Below are 18,253 nucleotides of genomic sequence, written 5' to 3' on the forward strand. Positions count from 1 at the left end.
AGTTTGAAAAGAATCCCATATGAAATTTCAAAGAAAAAAGAATCAGGTAGTTAGGAAGCTAGCTAGAGTGGGCATGGAAGATGTTATAACCTCGCCAAAGCAAGACGAGCTCTCTGTCCACCTGATATGTTCACTCCTTTTTCTCCAATATAAGACATGTCTCCCCCAACCATTAACGAAATATCAACATCCAGTGCACATGCCTGTAAAGTATCTGAGTATCTGCTCAAGGAGTAGAAAAATATTCATGTATCTATAGTTGTCAATGTGGATAACTACAATTTTCATGATTTCTGATTTTTTAGGACTTAGAACAATCGAAGATGAGAAAATAAGATGTGCAAATAACAACATCGAGATTAAATGGTGAGGGAAAAGAAAATATGTATTGTTGATAGAATCAGAATAATTTTAATAAAGTCAATGAAGTCAATATATCAGGAAAAATCGACCATCCAGACATTCATTAGCTACCAGAATTCGACTATATAGACTTTCCTTAGTTCCCGTTGAAGATGCGGGTGATGTAGAAAGTTTGGCTCCTATTATTGGTTGTAGAGTGGCATCTTTGCCAATGAAGTATTTGGGTCTTCCCTTGGGAGCTTCGTATAAGGCTACATCTATTTGGAATCGTATTGTTCCATGTCGTTGGGCTAGTTGGAAGAGGCTTTATCTATCTAAGGGAGGTAGGTTGACTATGATAAAAAGCACTCTTTCCAACTTTTGTCTACTTATTATTTGTTCCTTTTCTCCATTCCTATAGGAGTGGCTAATCAGATTGAAAAACTTCAAAGTGACTTTTTATGGGGTGGAAATGAGTTAAGTTCCATTTAGTTAATTTGGTTGAAGATTTGTTCTCCGAGGCTATCCAATGGTTTGAGGGTAAGAATTCTAATTCAATTTAACTGAAACTCTCCGGAGAAAATGGTTATGGCGTTACGCTACGGAGAGCAAAGCTTTGTAGAGATCGGTGGTGAAAACTAAATATGATAGCATAAGGGGAGATAGGTGTTCCAAAGAGATAGTGGGTCCCTTCGGAGTGGGAGGGTGGAAAATATAAGGAGGGGGTGGGGAGTTTTTTTTTTTGTTAGAAACAAGGTGGGAGATGGGTCCAAGATCAAGTTTTCGCATGATTTGTGGTGTGCGGACCAACTCTTGAAGGAAACTTTTCCGGACTTGTTTAGTATTGCGTGTTGTAAAGACACGTGGGTGGCGGATGATATGCAGCTCCTTAATAGAAATCTTCAGTGGAATATATCTTTTACCAAACCAGTGCATGATTGGGAGGTGGATTTGGTCAGTTCTTTCTTTGAGCTTTTGAATTATATCAAATTGAGGCAAGGCAGTGAAGATAAAATATGTTGGATCCCCTCCAAAAGGCAAAAGTTTGAAGTGATGTCCTTTTATAATGTGTTGTTGATTCCTACTAGTTCCCTATTTCCTTAGAAGAGTATTTGAATAGCTAAGGCTCCTTCGAGAGTGATCTTCTTTGTGCGGATGACGGCAATAGAGAAAATCTTGACTTTGGATAACCTGAGAAAGAGGAACGTCATAGTGATGGATTGATGTTATATGTGCAAGAGGAGTGGGGGGTCCATTCATCATCTTAATCTTTACTGTGAAGTAGCAAGAGAATTATGGGGTTCACTTTTTCGTCTTTTTGGTGTTGAATGGATCATACCTAAAGGGTAATAGAGTTGTTGGCTAGTTAGAGAGGTCAATTAGGAAGCCGTAACATTTTGGAAGTTTGGAAGATGGCACCTTTGTACGTAATGTGGTATATTTGGAGAGAGCAAAATACAAGGAGCTTTGAAGATTGCAAGATTTCGGTGGTAGAGCTAAAGAATGTTATGTTCAAATCCCTTTATACATGGATAGCGGCATACAATAGTCTGCTTTTTTCTAGTTTTTCTGATTTTTGGACTTTTGTTCTTTTTCTCCTTAATAGGAAGCCTCTCTTGTATACTTCTCATGTACTAGGGTTGTGCCCCTTTGAGCTTTCCAATGAGATAAAATTATTTATCAAAAAAAAATTAGGAAAATCAAGATCAAAAAATTTATTATTGTTGGCAAAATAACACCTTCTGGGATCATAATTCTTTCCAAACAATATATTATCTCGTATTGTTCCAGATAGAATCCATGGTACCTACAGTTGCAAACAGAAAAGGCAAACATAAGAAACTTTCATTTGACTGTAAATATGGTAAACCAATGTGCAGAGAAGCTTTGAACCTGTGGTACATATGCTATAGATCCACTTGAATGTATTAATCCATGAAGAAGGTGCATTTCTCCCAAAATTGAATTTAATAAGGATGATTTACCTGAACCAACCTGAATACATGTGGTTAGCTGGGTGAAGGATAATGTAGTAAATCTTGATATGGAATTCACAGCAAATGAGATTCATAATTCAAAAATTACTACTTATTGATAGAATATAAATTAAATTATTAAATTCATCACTTCCTATTAGCTTAAGCTTCTAGGACAATTGGTAGTTTAACATAGTATCAGAGCCAGAGATCATGAGTTAAACCTTGACTCCACAATTCACCTCCCATTTCAATTAAATATCCCACATGTTGGGCTTCACCTAATAAGGGGGAGTGTTAGAATATAAATTAAATAAGTAAATTTATCAATTCCTATCAACTTAAGCTTTCGAGACAATTGGTGATTTAATGCTTATCAGAGTGATAATCTCCATTTCATGTATCTACATATACAACTAATAGAAAAGCTTTAGTTAATATTTTTTTTTTTTCATGCTCCAGATGTTGCACTGGAAGATCTTGGCCAAGAAATCAGAAGTGGCCAAGCAGCTTCTTGACTTTTCCAAAACCATCAACTTCCATTGTCATTAGCAATACAAAGTCACAAAATGAGAGGCACCAACTGCCTGAAAGTAGAGGTCTTAATTGCATATATATTGCACTTAAGAGTTTAACAATCTGTCACAAGCTGGGGAAAAAGAATATGGGTTGCAAACAATTGACAGACAATGCAAAGCATACACGGACCTTCACTAACAAATTCTACAATGGGATTGAAGTTTATGATGACACATCTATAAAAACTATCATTTAGAATCATACGCAGTAGCAGTACCATGATAGATTTGAAATGAAAACTATTACCTAGACATGAACATAATGAACTTAAAGCAAACAAAAAATCTATCATAGATAGGTGGAAAATTAAACAAGGCACTATGAAATTTTATTAGAGCATTCTAGTTTATGATTAAATTCATCATTTCCTTGGACTTTTGAGAGAAGTTGCAATCTAAAATGTTATGAGAGTAGGTATCCCATTTGAAAATTTGAAAATTTCACATGTTGAGCCTAAATCACTGGAAGAAGTCAAGACCCACACGTGAGAGTGTTAGAATATTGATGAAATGATAAATCACCATTTTTTATTAGCTTAGATTCGGGGATTGGTAAAACATAAAAATTATTGTCCAACTTTTAAGCACATAACAAAAATAGTTCAGGACTATGTTACCAAAATACTGAGACTAGATATGTAGTAATGGATGACCAGAGTTTTGAAAAAATTCAGGTACAGGTCTGACCTCTCCAATTACTACAACAAAGGAACCCTTTGGGAGGTCTAGAGTCACATGATTCAACACCATATTCAATTCTTTTTCATCACTGCTTGACCAAGCACAACATGCATCATGGATAACAATAGCCATATTTCTAAAGGTAGCTTCAGACTGTTCATCCAAAGAAATTGGTGAAGGAGAATCAGCTGTTTGTTCCACCTCAGGTTTGCGCTCAGAGCAAGCGAGGAACCTGCTCAATCGTCTAGTAGATATAATGGCCTGGCATGAAGAAATCAATCAATAACCACCAAGCACAATAGAGTTCAGCTTCAAAACTAATGGGACGTGGAGAACTCACATCAATGAGTCCATTAATGACCCATGGAAATGAATTTAGAGGAGATATCAAGGTATTAAACAGAGCAAGACAAGTGAAGACCTGCAATTAAGGATTTTCAGAGAGATCAACTTTATTGATAATAACTCCATTGATAAAAGGAGATGCACACAGAAGAAAGAAAAAAGAAGAAAAAACAAATAGGAAGCAATACTGGGTCACTAAGATATCACAAGTGCTTGGGAAACAGTTAGCATACCGTTGCAGCATCAAGCTGATGTCCCATGAGTGTAAAGAGTCCGAATGTGAACAGGGAGAAAAGAGTGGGTGTTGTGGCCCAAAAGAATACACACCAGGCATCCAGGTATTTCCGCGTCTAAAAAAAATACAATCAAATTATTACAGTTCAGAACTTGTTTAGGTATGGGAAGATGGAAGTTGTCTAATCCATTGCATAAATTTCGGGTACTCAAAGAGCACAAGTACAAATCATACAGTTAGATGTGTCACTTCTGAAGATCTCGTCTCCATCAACCAGCTAGAAAAAAGAAGCTCCCAGCCATAAATCTTCAAAGTGCGAATATGCGTCAGAAGTTCACCAGTCCTTCTTATCCTATTAAGTATCAAACTATTTGAATGTAAATATTCTAAACAATAAAATATTTCTAAAAGACATGATATTGGATTCTATATTTGCAACAGCTATCCTTGCAATTGTTGATGTTACAGCTGTTAATGCGAACTCATCCCAGATACATGAGGCTACTAACAGCCCAAATCAAGCTATAAAATTCCATGTCCAGCATAAAGCATTAGATTATTAATCTCTTCCCAGATATGCAAGCACCAGCTTTCCTTTGATTATGACCATAAAAGGAGATAAAATTTTGAACAATCATTAAACCACTAGAGAAAGATAACCATAATGTTGCAAGACAAGAACAAGAAAAACTATGTTTTGCTAGAAACGTGTCACATACTGGCTATTCCTTGTGGCTAATACAATAGTGTGAACTAGAAGAAGAAGAAAAAAAGTGAAAAAACAAACAAAATAAAGAAGCCAGATGTATGAGTTAACCTGCTTTGATATTGTCATAAATTAAGGGTTAGGACTACAGAACGGAAAGGAATGGGGTTATCTGATTACTAAAAAGTAAGATTACATTTGGTATAGCCAAACACCGTTAAAAGCTACACATACTAATAGACAAAGTACCTCTTTGAGCTGAACAGAAAATATAAGCATATGAATTGACTTCAACAGAAGAAGGTTTCAAAGAGAATAAATACACACAATCATGCAAGAATACACATATACAGAAAACTTTCATGATAATGATAAATATTAGAACTACAACCAAAAGATTGAAAGGACCAAAAGCAAGCTTTCTTCTTGTTCTTTCCGAAGGTTCTCCAACAAATACAAACTACTGAGCTGTTCCTTTGGGTTTTTGGGGCCTCTCTTTGTTTTGGGGTTTTCCTTTGTTTTTGTGGGCTAGCTGAGCTGTTCCTCTGTATACTTCATGTGTACTTAGGGCGCTTTACGCTTTTTTAATAAAATCTTCTTACTTATCAAAAAAAAAAAAAACAAATACAAACTACTGTTTTTTTTTTTTTTAATAAGTATATTCAAAAAGCGCAGAAGGGCTCAACCCATAGTACACAGGACGTATACATGAAGCCCCTAATTCAAAGAAAAAAAGAGCACCTATCTATAAATTCAAAATAAGAACACTCATGCATAAACTGAATTTTCTCTCTCCACGTAAACAACGTTTGTAGCATCATTACAAACTACTGTTAAAATATAAATGATTAAATTCATCTCTTCTTATCAGATTAAGCTTGTGAAATCAGTGGTGGTTTAATATAGTATCAAAGCCAGAAGTCATGAGTTTGAACCTTGACTCCTTCAATTCAACCCTATTGGAACAAACAACTCTTCAACTGAGGACTCTTCTAAAGATGTAGAGTTAGTTTGTGATTCTAAAGATATAGAGTTAGATAAGAGTTAGATCTCTTCTATCTAGAGTTAGTTTGTGATAGAGTTAGATAAGAGTTAGATCTCTTTTATCTTATCAGAAGAGTGAAGTGTTTAATTTATACTACTTTAGTCTCTAGAGTACACGACTGTGTGGTACAGTCCTAGTTGATGTATACTTGTATTTCTCATATTGTTCTATATATATTCAAGCTACTGCACTACAGAGAGGTAGGCAGCATTATACAAAATATCTTTAAATCCTATAAACCCCCCCCCCCCCCCCCCCCCCCCCCCCCCACAACCCTCATTTAATTAAAAAATTCCAAGTGTTGGGTCTCACCTCTTAAAAAGTGAGTTTGAGCTAAGCTTAAGCTTTTGGAAAAAGTAGTGATTTAACATAGAATCACCTCTCATTTAAATTAAAGTATCCCACATGTTGTGTCCCACCTATTAAGGGGAAATATGAGCCCACACGTAAGGGGGAGTGATAGAATATAAATGGTTAAATTCATCTCTTCCTATCAGTTTAAGCTTGTAAAATTAGTGGTGGTTTAACAACCACTTGAACTCAAATTCCACCAAGCATCTTTAAACTTGTGCTTCACAAGATCTTCATGAATACATACGATTTTATGGTTGCCTACCTCTGAGTAGGTAAGACAGGTCATTTGAATTCAATCTATGTTATTGTGAAAAAGACAATAATTCAAGAACAGCACCTTCTGTGTTCTTACGGCATGTTTGAGCACAAATGTCCTCCAACACATACGTATCAACCCCCCCCCACCCCCCCCCCCCCCCCCCCCAAAAAGGGGGGGGGGGGGGGGGGGGTGGAGGATCAAATTTTATAGGAAAAAAAAAAGAGGTACACCTCAAGTCCAACTGATAAAGCAAAATTTAACCCAAAGCAGAAAGAAGTGTTAATATGATTCATAGGGACTCGAATTCTCAAATTGCATAGTATTATGCAATACTTCAACCGTACAACATATCTATTGCATGTATCATAGACACATACAATTATTTCTTTTCTTACAAACTTTAGTAGTCCTATGGAGAATGAGATAAAAGATATTTCTACCTCTCATCCTTTTGCTTCATCATTTTTTCAGTAGCCCTCGCAATCAATTTAGAAATCCATTTATTGACTGCACATAAGAAAATTCAATCACAAAATAAAATATTGTTCCTAAAAAGTAAGTTGCAACAATTTAGAAATGTGCAACACCAGACAATGATCTGTCCACAAATGCAGAGAATTAAACTGGCAGATAATCACCAGCGAACCCACCAAAAAGAAAATGAAAGCATTGATATATATTGACAATGGGCAGATCTCACCAACATTCATACACATTATGAAATTAGAAAACATCAAACGTATTAACAGCATGTCAACAATGTAAACAAAGAATATTGATTTTAATGTATCAAAATATGTTGGTAGGAGTTCTACACAAATATTCAAGGATAATTTTGAGATGTCAATAGTATTCATAGATGCATCAATAGATTTGTGAGTCAAGGGTATTTCTATTCATCTAATCATTGTTGGACATGAGAGCATAATTGTGGGCCATTGATCTCAATCTTTTAGTATGTGAGCCTTATTTAGATATTGGGCCTATAAATGGCCTTTGATTTATTTTAATAGTCAAATTAGGAGTTCATTTTAGATTTCTGGTCTTATTAAGAAACGTAAAGAGTCTAATATCTGTCATTGTACTAAAACAGTTTCAGATTTGTCAATGAGAAGTTGGGTTCCGGGTCATGAAAGGCATGTTTACCCTAGTATTGAACCCAATAATAGAAAAAACATGGCTGATTATTACCTATGTCATTTGAGAATTAGGACACTGCATATACATACCTGGTATCAATAAGATGGTTATTGCAATTCCAGAGACAAAAGCAAATCTGACTTGCATATACAAAAGACACAAAGCCACTCCTATTTGCAATGGCAAGCTGAAACAGTCATCAAACTGAAGTGGTTCAAAAACTATTACAAAAGATCAAGTCACAAATAAGCTCAGAGTCTAGATTCTAAGAAACAGACAGAATAATAGCCGTGAAGAGACTATTTACATTTTTTTTTTTTTTTTTTTTTTTATAAGTAAGAAAATTTCATTAAAAAAGCGTAAGGCGCCCCTAAGTACACAGGAAGTATACACAAAAGCAACTTAGCTAGCCCACATGAAAAACTCAAGAAAACCCATAAGAAACTACATACTCACAACACCCAAAAACCACATGAAACCCAAGAAACAATAGAAACCCCCCAACAAACACTCAATATACAAAGTACCCCCATAATAAAATAAAACCCAATAGAGTCCCCCATCCAACACCCAAGATACAAAGAAATCCTCCAAAATACAATAAAACCTAAGATTCAAAAGAAACCCCCCATCAAACACCCAAGATACAAAAGAACCCCCCAAGATACAATAAGACCCATGATACAAAGTAACCCCCCCTCGTACAAAAAAAAAAACCCCAAAGAAGAAAACCTCCCAAACCCAAGAAAACCCCCAAAACCCACACAAAAATACCCCAGATACAAAAAAGCAAACCCAAAATACAAAGAAAAGCCAGAGCTACAGGAGGGAAAAAAAAAAAAAAACAGTGGCGCGTGTAGACACACGCAACCGGATCGACGCGTAACCAGCCGGAAGTGACAAAATATTATGTGAATGGCTGAATTTAGCCTTGAGTTTTGTCTATTATAAAGACTGTACATGAATGCTATACATGGAAAAAATAAAGTCCCGCATGATTCTAGCCCTATACGTACAAACCATAATCGGTCAAATATATATATGCCAACTATACAAAATAAGAGATGGAGAAATAAGGAAAGAAATAATGAACAATAATGGACAGCTGTGCTGTCCATTGACAGCCCCCCTCAAATTGATGCAGGGTGATCAACAAGCATCAATTTGCCACTTAGGAAGCAATGTCGATGACGGGTGAGCGCCTTGGTGAAAATATCCGCAATTTGGAGATCAGTGGAAATATGTGGAAGAGTGATAATCCTAGCTTCAAAAGCTTCCCGGATAGAGTGACAGTCCACTTCAATATGCTTGGTGCGCTCATGATAGACAGGATTGGCCGTGATCTGAATCGCACTGGTATTATCAGCATGTAGAGGTGTAGGCTCGGTCTCAATAAAATCTAATTCAGCAAGCAAACCACGAAGCCAAATAATTTCTGAGCAAGCAAGAGACATAGCGCGGTACTCAGATTCCGTAGATGACTTAGAGACTCTGTCTTGCTTCTTACTTTTCCAGGAGATCAAGGCATCACCTAAGAACACACACCAACCAGTGACAGAGCGACGAGTATCCGCACAACCAGCCCAATCAGCATCACTATAAGCGGCAAGACGAGTAGAATTGCGGGCAGGAAAGAATAAGCCACGGGCAGAAGTACCGCGAACATAGCGTATAATTCTTCGGACAGCAGTCAAATGTAGATGACGAGGAGCCTGAAGAAACTGGCTGACTTGCTGAACAGCAAAGAAAATGTCCGGTCTAGTAATGGTGAGATAAACGAGGCTTCCCACCAACTGTCGGTATAGGCTGGGATCAGCAAGTAAGTCACCCTCCTCTTGGCGAAGCTTGACATTTAATTCCATGGGAGTATCAACAAAAGAAGCCTCTTGAAGACCAGCTGTAGCCACCAAGTCACTAGCATACTTATGTTGATTGAGGGAAATGCCGGAGGGACCACGATGCACCTCAAGACCAAGAAAATATGTGAGAGAACCAAGATCTTTCATATGAAAGGACCCCGAGAGATGAGTTTTGAGCTGGTCAAGTAAAATAGAATCGGAACCAGTGATCACAATATCATCAACATAGACCAAGAGAAGAACAATACCCATGTCCGATTTCCGAAGAAACAAAGAGGTGTCATACTTGCTCTGCTTGAATGAAAATTGCAATAAAGTGGTGCGAAATTTATCAAACCAGGCCCTCGGAGCCTGTTTGAGACCATAAAGGGAGCGACGAAGCTTACACACATGTGAAGTCGGAGATGAAAACAAGCCTGGAGGTGGCTTCATGTAAATACATTCTTTCAGATCCCCATGGAGAAAAGCATTCTTAACATCCATTTGATGTAGGGGCCAATCATTGGAAGCAGCAAGGGCAAGAATCGTACGAACAGTTGTCATTTTAGCCACTGGAGCAAAAGTCTCTTCATAATTGACACCATACTCCTGATTATTTCCAAGAGCAACAAGCCGAGCCTTGTAACGGTCCAAACTTCCATCAGATCGAACTTTGACCGAGTAAACCCATTTGCATCCCAGGGGCACAACAGTAGGAGGACAGGGCTCAATGTCCCAGGTGTGATTGGCCTCTAGAGCAGCAATCTCTTCCTGCATAGCCTGTCGCCAACAATCATGATGGGCAGCATGTAAGTAACAGTTGGGAATATCAAAAGTGGCCAATGTAGCAGTAAGGGCTGAAATAGAACTGTCAGCACTGGAAGAAGAAAAACCATACCTATCCGGAGGTACAGACACTCGAGAAGAGCGACGAACCAAAGGCTCAGGAGATGTTGCCACGGACTGAATCTGGAGCGCGGTAGGATCAGATACCGGGTGAGCGACCGGAAGAGGCTATGGGCGGGAGCGTCTTGTATACACAATACCTGGTTTAAATCGGGAACTGATAGGAGGAAGATCTGAGAGCCACTCCTCAAAGGAGGGAAGAACCACAATAGAGGACGATGACAGAGAGGACACAGGAAAGAAATGTTGGTTTTCAAAGAAAATAACATTCCTAGAAATACGAGTACGATGTAAGATAGGATCATAGCAAACAAATCCCTTTTGACACACATTATATCCCAAGAAAGCACAACGGACAGATTGAGCAGACAATTTATGTCGCTCATGAGGAGGTAAATGAACAAAGCAGACACAACCAAAAGTACGAAGGTTATCATAACTAGGCTGCTTGCAAATAAGCGGAAATAGGGAGACTCCATATGTAGAACTTGAGAAGGTAAACGGTTAATCAAGTGAGTAGCAGTTTTCATAGCCTCGACCCAAAACATGGACGGAACAGAAGCTTCTAACAAGAGAGTACGTACCACATCAAGAAGATGACAATTTTTACGTTCGGCTACTCCATTTTGTTGAGGAGTAGAGGGACATGAACGTTGATGAAGAATACCCTTAGACGCCAAGAAAGCCTGAAACTCAGTAGACAAATATTCACCACCAGAATCGGTGCGTAATGTTTTAATAGAAGAAGAAAATTGATTGGCAACATATGCAAAGAATTCAGTAAAAATACGAAAGACCTCAGATTTAGAGCGAAGAAAATAGACCCAAGTAAATCTGCTATGATCATCAATGAACGTCACATAGTATTTAAATTTTTCATGTGAACTCACAGGAGAAGGACCCCAAACATCACTATGGATAAGTTCAAAGCAGTGAGATGCCCGACTAGCATGCAAAGGAAAGGGAAGAATTTTGCTTTTACCAAGTTTGCAAGAAGCACACTCAAGAGAGAAAGAAGAACTGTTTTTATTACCAAGCAAACCAGAATTCAATACATGAGATAAAATCTGAGTATTGGGATGGCCCAAACGACAATGCCACACCATACTAAGATAGGAAACATTATTACAAGCAAAAGACTTAATAGAAGAAACTGGAGACGAAACTGGAACAGGTAAAAATAGTGGAAACAAACGCCCCACTTTAGGTCCGTTCGCGATCTGCTCCCCCGTTACCTGGTCCTGCACAACACAACCATCACCAGAAAATTTAACATCACAATTGTTTTCAACTAATTGGCCAACCGAAATAAGATTTGTGGAAAGCTGAGGAGCAAGAAACACATCAGTGAGCGTAGAAGAGGCATCTCCGACAGCAGCTATTGGCAGAGAACTGCCATTGGCAGTCTGAATAACAGAGTTACCAGCATAGGGCCGAACATGGGGCAAAGCGGTGTGAGTAGGAGTCATGTGATTAGAAGCGGCCGAGTCCACATACCAGAGTTTAGGGGAATGTTTACCTTGAAACCCCATAGCAGATAAGGCAGAGACCAGAATCTGTTGTACCATTTCTGGAGTGCAAAAATCTGGTGCAGTTGGGGCGGCAGGGGCAGCAGTAGGCATGGCAAGAACTGAAGTCTGAAATGCCTGGGCTGGACGATTCGAGGGACGAATACGACATTCCTTGATAATGTGACCCTTCTTCTTGCAATAAGAGCAGAATTTCTTAGGACAATTAACAGCAATGTGTCCAGACTCCTTGCAGCAAAAACACTGCAACGGACGAGAATGCATAGGCAGTCCACGGCCTTGGGCAGAGAAGGCCACAGTGGCAGCCCCAGAACTGCCATGAGATTGCTCCAAAATAACTTGAGTACTAAGACGTTGTTCTTCACGAAGTAACTCACCAAAACAAACATCAAGAGAGGGAACCGGAGAGCGATTCAGTAAAGAGGAGCGAACCGGTTCATATTCTGGGCGAAGTTTCATAAGAAACTGATCACGCTGTGTAGTGGCGTGAAGAGTTTGAATAGCAGAAAGAGCGGCAGCAGGAACGTCCGCAGTAACCAAGGCCGTATATTCGTGCCAAAGAGTCAAAAACCCCGAGTAATAATCTTGGATGGAGAGACTATTATGCTGAAACATGGCAATTTCATGTTCCAACTGAAAACGACGAGCATCATTAACTTGATGATAAACCTGCTTCAAATAAGACCACATGGCTTGAGCAGAGCGATGAGGCGGCAAGTGAGTGACAATATGAGGCTCCACTGAACCAAGAAGCCAGGACATGATACGGGCATCAAGCACAGCCCAGGACGGAGAAGACCCGTCAGCCTTAGATTTTTCAGAAGTTGACGATGAGTCAACATCCGTGCCATCAATATGACCCCAAAGTGCCTTGCCCTTGAGAAAGAACTCAAACTGAAATGCCCAAGTAGCATAATTAGTGCCAGTAAACTTAACACACACAGGAGCTGAATCCATAGGGAAGAAAAAGAGACTCTGCCGAGACGAGAGATTCTGCCGAGAACTCCACTGAGAGGGACAACCCACACTGTTGCCCAGAGAAGTGCCGAGAAAACCACCGAGAATCACACAGAGACTGCCGAAACCACCAACCCAAGCTTCAGAAAACGATTTCGAGAGACTGAGGCCGAGAACCACCGAGAAACCGAGAAGCCACCGAGAAACCAAGAAACTACCGAGAAACCGAGAAACCACCGAGAAGCCGAGAACCAAAAAAAAAATCAGGAAGCGAAAAAAATTTTAGTAATTGGGCTCTGATACCATGACAAAATATTATGTGAATGGCTGAATTTAGCCTTGAGTTCTGTCTATTATAAAGACTGTACATGAATGCTATACATGGAAAAAATAAAGTCCCGCATGATTCTAGCCCTATACGTACAAACCATAATCGGTCAAATATATATATGCCAACTATACAAAATAAGAGATGGAGAAATAAGGAAAGAATAAGGAAAGAAATAATGAACAATAATGGACAGCTGTGCTGTCCATTGATAGGAAGGACCACCGGAAGAAGCGGAAAATGCCGGAGAAGCCATCGTAGAGGCGCGTGTGTGCAGGAGAAATCCCATACCCCACAGATCTAGCACCCAAAAAACAGAAACACCCATGGCCGCGCGCGCCGGAACGGCATGTGGCGGCGGAGAAGAGCCGGACCACGACGGAGAGCCCTCTGGAGAGGCACGTGGACGGCGAGGAGGCCCAAAAACCCATAGATCTACAACCCAAGAAGCGCATGAACAAAAACAGCCACCCACAACGGCGCGGCAGCAACCATAGAGACGGCGACATCAGCAAGGACCGGAACAAGCCGGCGAGGTCACAAGTGGGGCTCGAGCGCGCCGGAAAACCCAACCACTGAGAACTACCCCCAACAAAAGAAAATCCCAAAACTAAAAGACCCAAGCGAAGAAGAAAAGCTAAGAGAACCTAGACCGGAGAGGAACTAGAAGAGGAGGAGGGAGGGAGGGAGGATCCCATCCTCCCTCCCACACAAGCGAAGCAAAGTAGGCTAAAGGTTTTTTGAAAAGAGCGGGACTGGATCCGACTATTTACATATTAACACTACTACTTCAACCTTTTACTTTATGGCCAATATTATCATAAACGGAAGGAAAATGGGATCACGAGCTGCATGTTGACACATAAAAAATTTGTATAACACCGAAAGAAATAAAAAGAAAACCGGAATACAAAAGCTTCCTATTGATTATGCCTCATTCACATTATTTTAATAGCCAATACCACTGTCTCCACGTAGTTCTACTAAAAGATTTCGCTTCTTTAAAAAAATAAAAAATAAATAAAGGAAGAAGAAGACCAAGGGGCTTTGCGAAATGTAAATCTGTTAGAAAAACTAGAAATATGCTACACCATTCTTCCTGAAGGTAGCCTACAACACTTATATTGCTCATTACCATTTCACAGATATAATTGGCTGTGCCGCAACTGTAAAACACACTCTTAACATTTTCACTTCTTGCTTGTAACATGGTAGCAGAGGCCCACAGAAATACTAATGCACTTTTGAACACGTCTGCAATTGATCAAGAAGGCCATCTAACCAATGGAACATAATACATCCACAGGTCTATTGTGCTGGACAGACTTAAGCCTTTCATCTCAATTTTGCTCTCAATAAATACTGACATCAACTATGCCAAGTCACTAGAGGTGGCCTGAATCATTGGTCAGATTTTTTTTCCCCTTTCTAATATAGCAAAATTATTGTTTAATCATTAATTAATTGTTTGAATTCAGGTTCTTTCTTTCTTCAGCTGTGAATATGGACAGATGCTTTTAGTCACTGGTTAATTGCCATCACCTGAAACTTCAAATATGTTGTTTGACATAATATACAGCATTTTGGCAACTCTTTGTTCAACTGAGGAAGCCTCTGGGTTAGCTGCTTCTCAACACCTTTCAGGAATACTCATCTATAACATAAACCTGGAATTATCCATAGTTGTGACAAAATTGTTCAAGGGAAGCTTGGCTGGCAACTGAGTCATTCTACTGGAGTTGTTTCAATAATTTACAGTGATTACTTCCACTTACGAGAGATCAGTATGCGGCCTGAGTGCATACGTTCAAAACTATGTATTAACGAACTCATCCCCAGGGAAAAGTTGAAAACTTTTGAGGTGAGTTTTGCACGTATTCGACAGGGAGCCTAGTAAATACTCAATAAAATATCTATCTGCTATATATTTAATTTCCGTTACCAGATTTGCAAAATTGAGAAGGCTAAGAAGTGTATGCAAACTTCCAAAAAAAATAGTAGCATCCTCTAACATGGTCACCTCGAACTTCATCACTTGAGAAGAAGACCTAAAGACTGAAAAACAATATTGGGTTCATTTCATAAAACTTTTTAGGGGGTGCTTTTTGCTTTTTGGTTGAAAAATGGTTCTAATATGACATAAAGATGAAAGTAATTTTGAGTGTTTTGTGAGTATTTTGTAATTTGGGGTTGTTTGTTAATGCGTTTGCTTTTTTGTTAAAAAGCAAAAAGCTCATTCAAAAAGCATTATCAAACAAGGCAAATAATTTTCAAATGTAGCAATGATCTCTACTCCTATATTTAGAACGCAGGGGAAAGGGGGAAAAAATATGCAATTCATTCGCATAAGAATAATTAAACAAAACTAATGATAGTCAATTTACTAAATTACAAAAGGAAAGGAGTAATAAAGCAAGAGCCATTACCTCCACATATCGTGGAAACTGTTACACAAGTTGACAGTTCTATCAGCATCTATGGACATGAATGTCTGAATTTCCCCCTCAGAAAATTTCGACCGCTCTGCTAGGCTGATGCATAGACACTGTAAAAAAGAATAAAAAGTCAAATAAAGCAATCATGTGAGTTCTTGCCAGGTACACACAAGGGGAAGGGGAGAAGGAATGGGAATCTATTGAAAAAAAAAAAAAAGAATGTGCAACAGTAACATGCATAGACCTAGATGACAGTATAGGCGAAAGGAGGGGGAGGGAGGCAGGGGAGAAAAGACACCAGCAACAACACCAAAACACACCTAAACACACATCAGATGTAAACCTACAAGCTGACTGTATGGTTCTAGCAATAATTTCCTTGAATAAAGATATCAATACAGATAACGAGTAATTAAGAAGGTATCTAAAAGGAACTCTACAATATGGTTGAAATTCAAAATGTAAAGCACTATCATATACAGGATTTAACAGCAAGCAATCCATTGCCACCTAAAAGGGCGCATCAGCTGGATGAATCGTTATTTTTTGCCAAATTCAAAAGAATCAAAATGTAAATCAACTGATTATTTAACAGTGCAAATCAAGTACCAGGAAACCAGTACAAACAATTTGATGTCGAGTATAAAATGAATATAATGGGTAGACCAAGTGGAATTATAGGTCTTCGTTAGCCAGACCACTTTTAATAAGTTCTCCTCATATTACTTTTAATAAGTACACCTACATGGAGTTCAAGAATATGAAACAGGACTACAGTACTATGTCCTTTAATCTATGAGATGGAGAGGCACAACTAGCACATAGACCCATATTCATAGCCCCCCCCCTCCCGATTTTGTGATTTTAACAATCAGTAGAACTCAATATTCATCATCTGATCCCCGACAGTATGTATGACAACCTTTTCCAGCTCAATTATTTCCTTGCCAAGCTTCACCTTCATTTGAACTTTGTCGAGCTGGTATTTTGCCATTGCTGGTGGAGAAACAAAACTTATCTTTTTCCTTTAAGTGGTCCATTTTAGCAAGACGATGGCCATGTTGTCAAAGTGAAAAACTTTCCATCAGAATGCCCAAAATTTTGTATTTCTTAGAACCCTAAGATTCAGTGATAACTTCAAAAATATGGTACAAAACCTACTAATAATTACATGGCCAATAGATACCACCAGTCCTTGTTTTACAACCAAAGTATTTCAATTAAAATATGTGATGTGTTACATTAAAGACAGTCTTTAAAGAGTAGATAAAAGACAACCGATTTTTCTCCCTTTACCAGTCATTTGTTACAAAAGGTCTAAGGATTGTTCGCAATTATGTCATCTCCAGTTAGTTGTATGAATTGATATTCATACACTTTAAACAGAATACGGAAAAGACATACCTTCTGGTAGATTACAGTCATGATACCAGATCGTAACTTTAGCTTCAGCTTGGAAAGATGGAAACTGTATTGTGTATCCAAAAAGGATCTGCACAATTGGGACAATCATTCAATAAATATTACTGTTAGTATAGTAAACAGCATTAAGAGCACAGTATTTGACAGCACAATTTAAGTATGTCTCTCAGGGGAAGAGAGAGAGAGAGATAGAGAGAGGGGTTGTGTAAATTAAAAATATCATAGGATGTGAAGGTAAAAGAAACTATATGCCAGTCCCATACATACAGATAGCCATCCTCCAATCATGTTTGCAACAAACATAAACTAGGTACACAAAAAAGATTTCAAAGGAAAATGAAATAATATTTTTCACATTGTTTATATTGTGTTAAGAAGAATAAATAATGCATTCAATGATTGTCTAAATCTGACACGGCCAAGTAGAGTAGTGAACCCCAATAACACTGCTATGAACACCAAAAAACATGTTAATAAAAGGCTTACATCATACAATGATATCAAGTATTCCAGAATTGACCAAAAAAAAAAAACAAAAGCAAGGAATCTTGTGAATGCAATAATTATCAGGTTTCTTGTTGATGTGGTTATAACCATTTTAATTCAATTTGACTTCAGAATTATTATTTGACTAAAATTATCATGAGCATTTTGTTCCTTTCGGCAGAATTACTCCTGTTTCTCTTCTACGTTGTTTGCGCAATTAACATTAAAAATTAAGACAGAAAAGCAAAACTTGGAAATGCGAAACACAAGAAAAGGGAAAATAAAAAGATATAAAACAATCATTAAAAGTTCAAGAGAGTTACTTAAAGACAGAAGTGAGCCCCAAGGATATTGCAAGAACATAGCCATCCAAATGCCCAGAACCTAATAAAAGAAAGCAGAAATTCCATAATAAGAGGTATAAAACCAATTAAAACTTCATAAAGAAGTCATTACTAAGAAAAATCAGTGAAACATTAATGCAGAGTCTGCCTCTTAATGCTGTAAAACTGAAAACTGAATTAAATGCAAGATTTCTTTGAGAACTTCTCCCCAGCAGAACCAGTTGCTAACCAAACTGCTTATGTTTTCCTCACCCCTGTTAGTGATAGATCATAATTTGGTAACCTCATTTTTAGTATAGAGAGTCAATATCCCTCCAACAGAAAAAAGTGGACATTTGGAATAGAAT

At 38.3% G+C, this 18,253-nt stretch overlaps 1 protein-coding gene across 1 annotated transcript in view; it reads right to left on the reverse strand.

The window, feature by feature from the left end:
- The window catches only part of LOC133862980 (ABC transporter C family member 13), an 89,803-nt gene that overhangs the window by 53,854 nt on the left and 17,696 nt on the right, over positions 1-18,253 (reverse strand). The window contains exons 10-21 of the mRNA XM_062298931.1: positions 17,886-17,946; positions 17,059-17,146; positions 15,646-15,764; positions 7,751-7,848; positions 6,962-7,028; positions 4,392-4,509; positions 4,156-4,272; positions 3,918-3,998; positions 3,584-3,838; positions 2,236-2,337; positions 2,082-2,149; positions 91-222 (exon numbers count right to left, since the gene is read on the reverse strand). Of these exons, the coding sequence (XP_062154915.1) occupies positions 91-222; positions 2,082-2,149; positions 2,236-2,337; positions 3,584-3,838; positions 3,918-3,998; positions 4,156-4,272; positions 4,392-4,509; positions 6,962-7,028; positions 7,751-7,848; positions 15,646-15,764; positions 17,059-17,146; positions 17,886-17,946 (1,306 nt within the window). The remainder of the gene's footprint in view (positions 1-90; positions 223-2,081; positions 2,150-2,235; positions 2,338-3,583; positions 3,839-3,917; positions 3,999-4,155; positions 4,273-4,391; positions 4,510-6,961; positions 7,029-7,750; positions 7,849-15,645; positions 15,765-17,058; positions 17,147-17,885; positions 17,947-18,253) is intronic.

This window comes from Alnus glutinosa, chromosome 3, assembly GCF_958979055.1.
Source record: "Alnus glutinosa chromosome 3, dhAlnGlut1.1, whole genome shotgun sequence".
Taxonomy (NCBI): domain Eukaryota; kingdom Viridiplantae; phylum Streptophyta; class Magnoliopsida; order Fagales; family Betulaceae; genus Alnus; species Alnus glutinosa.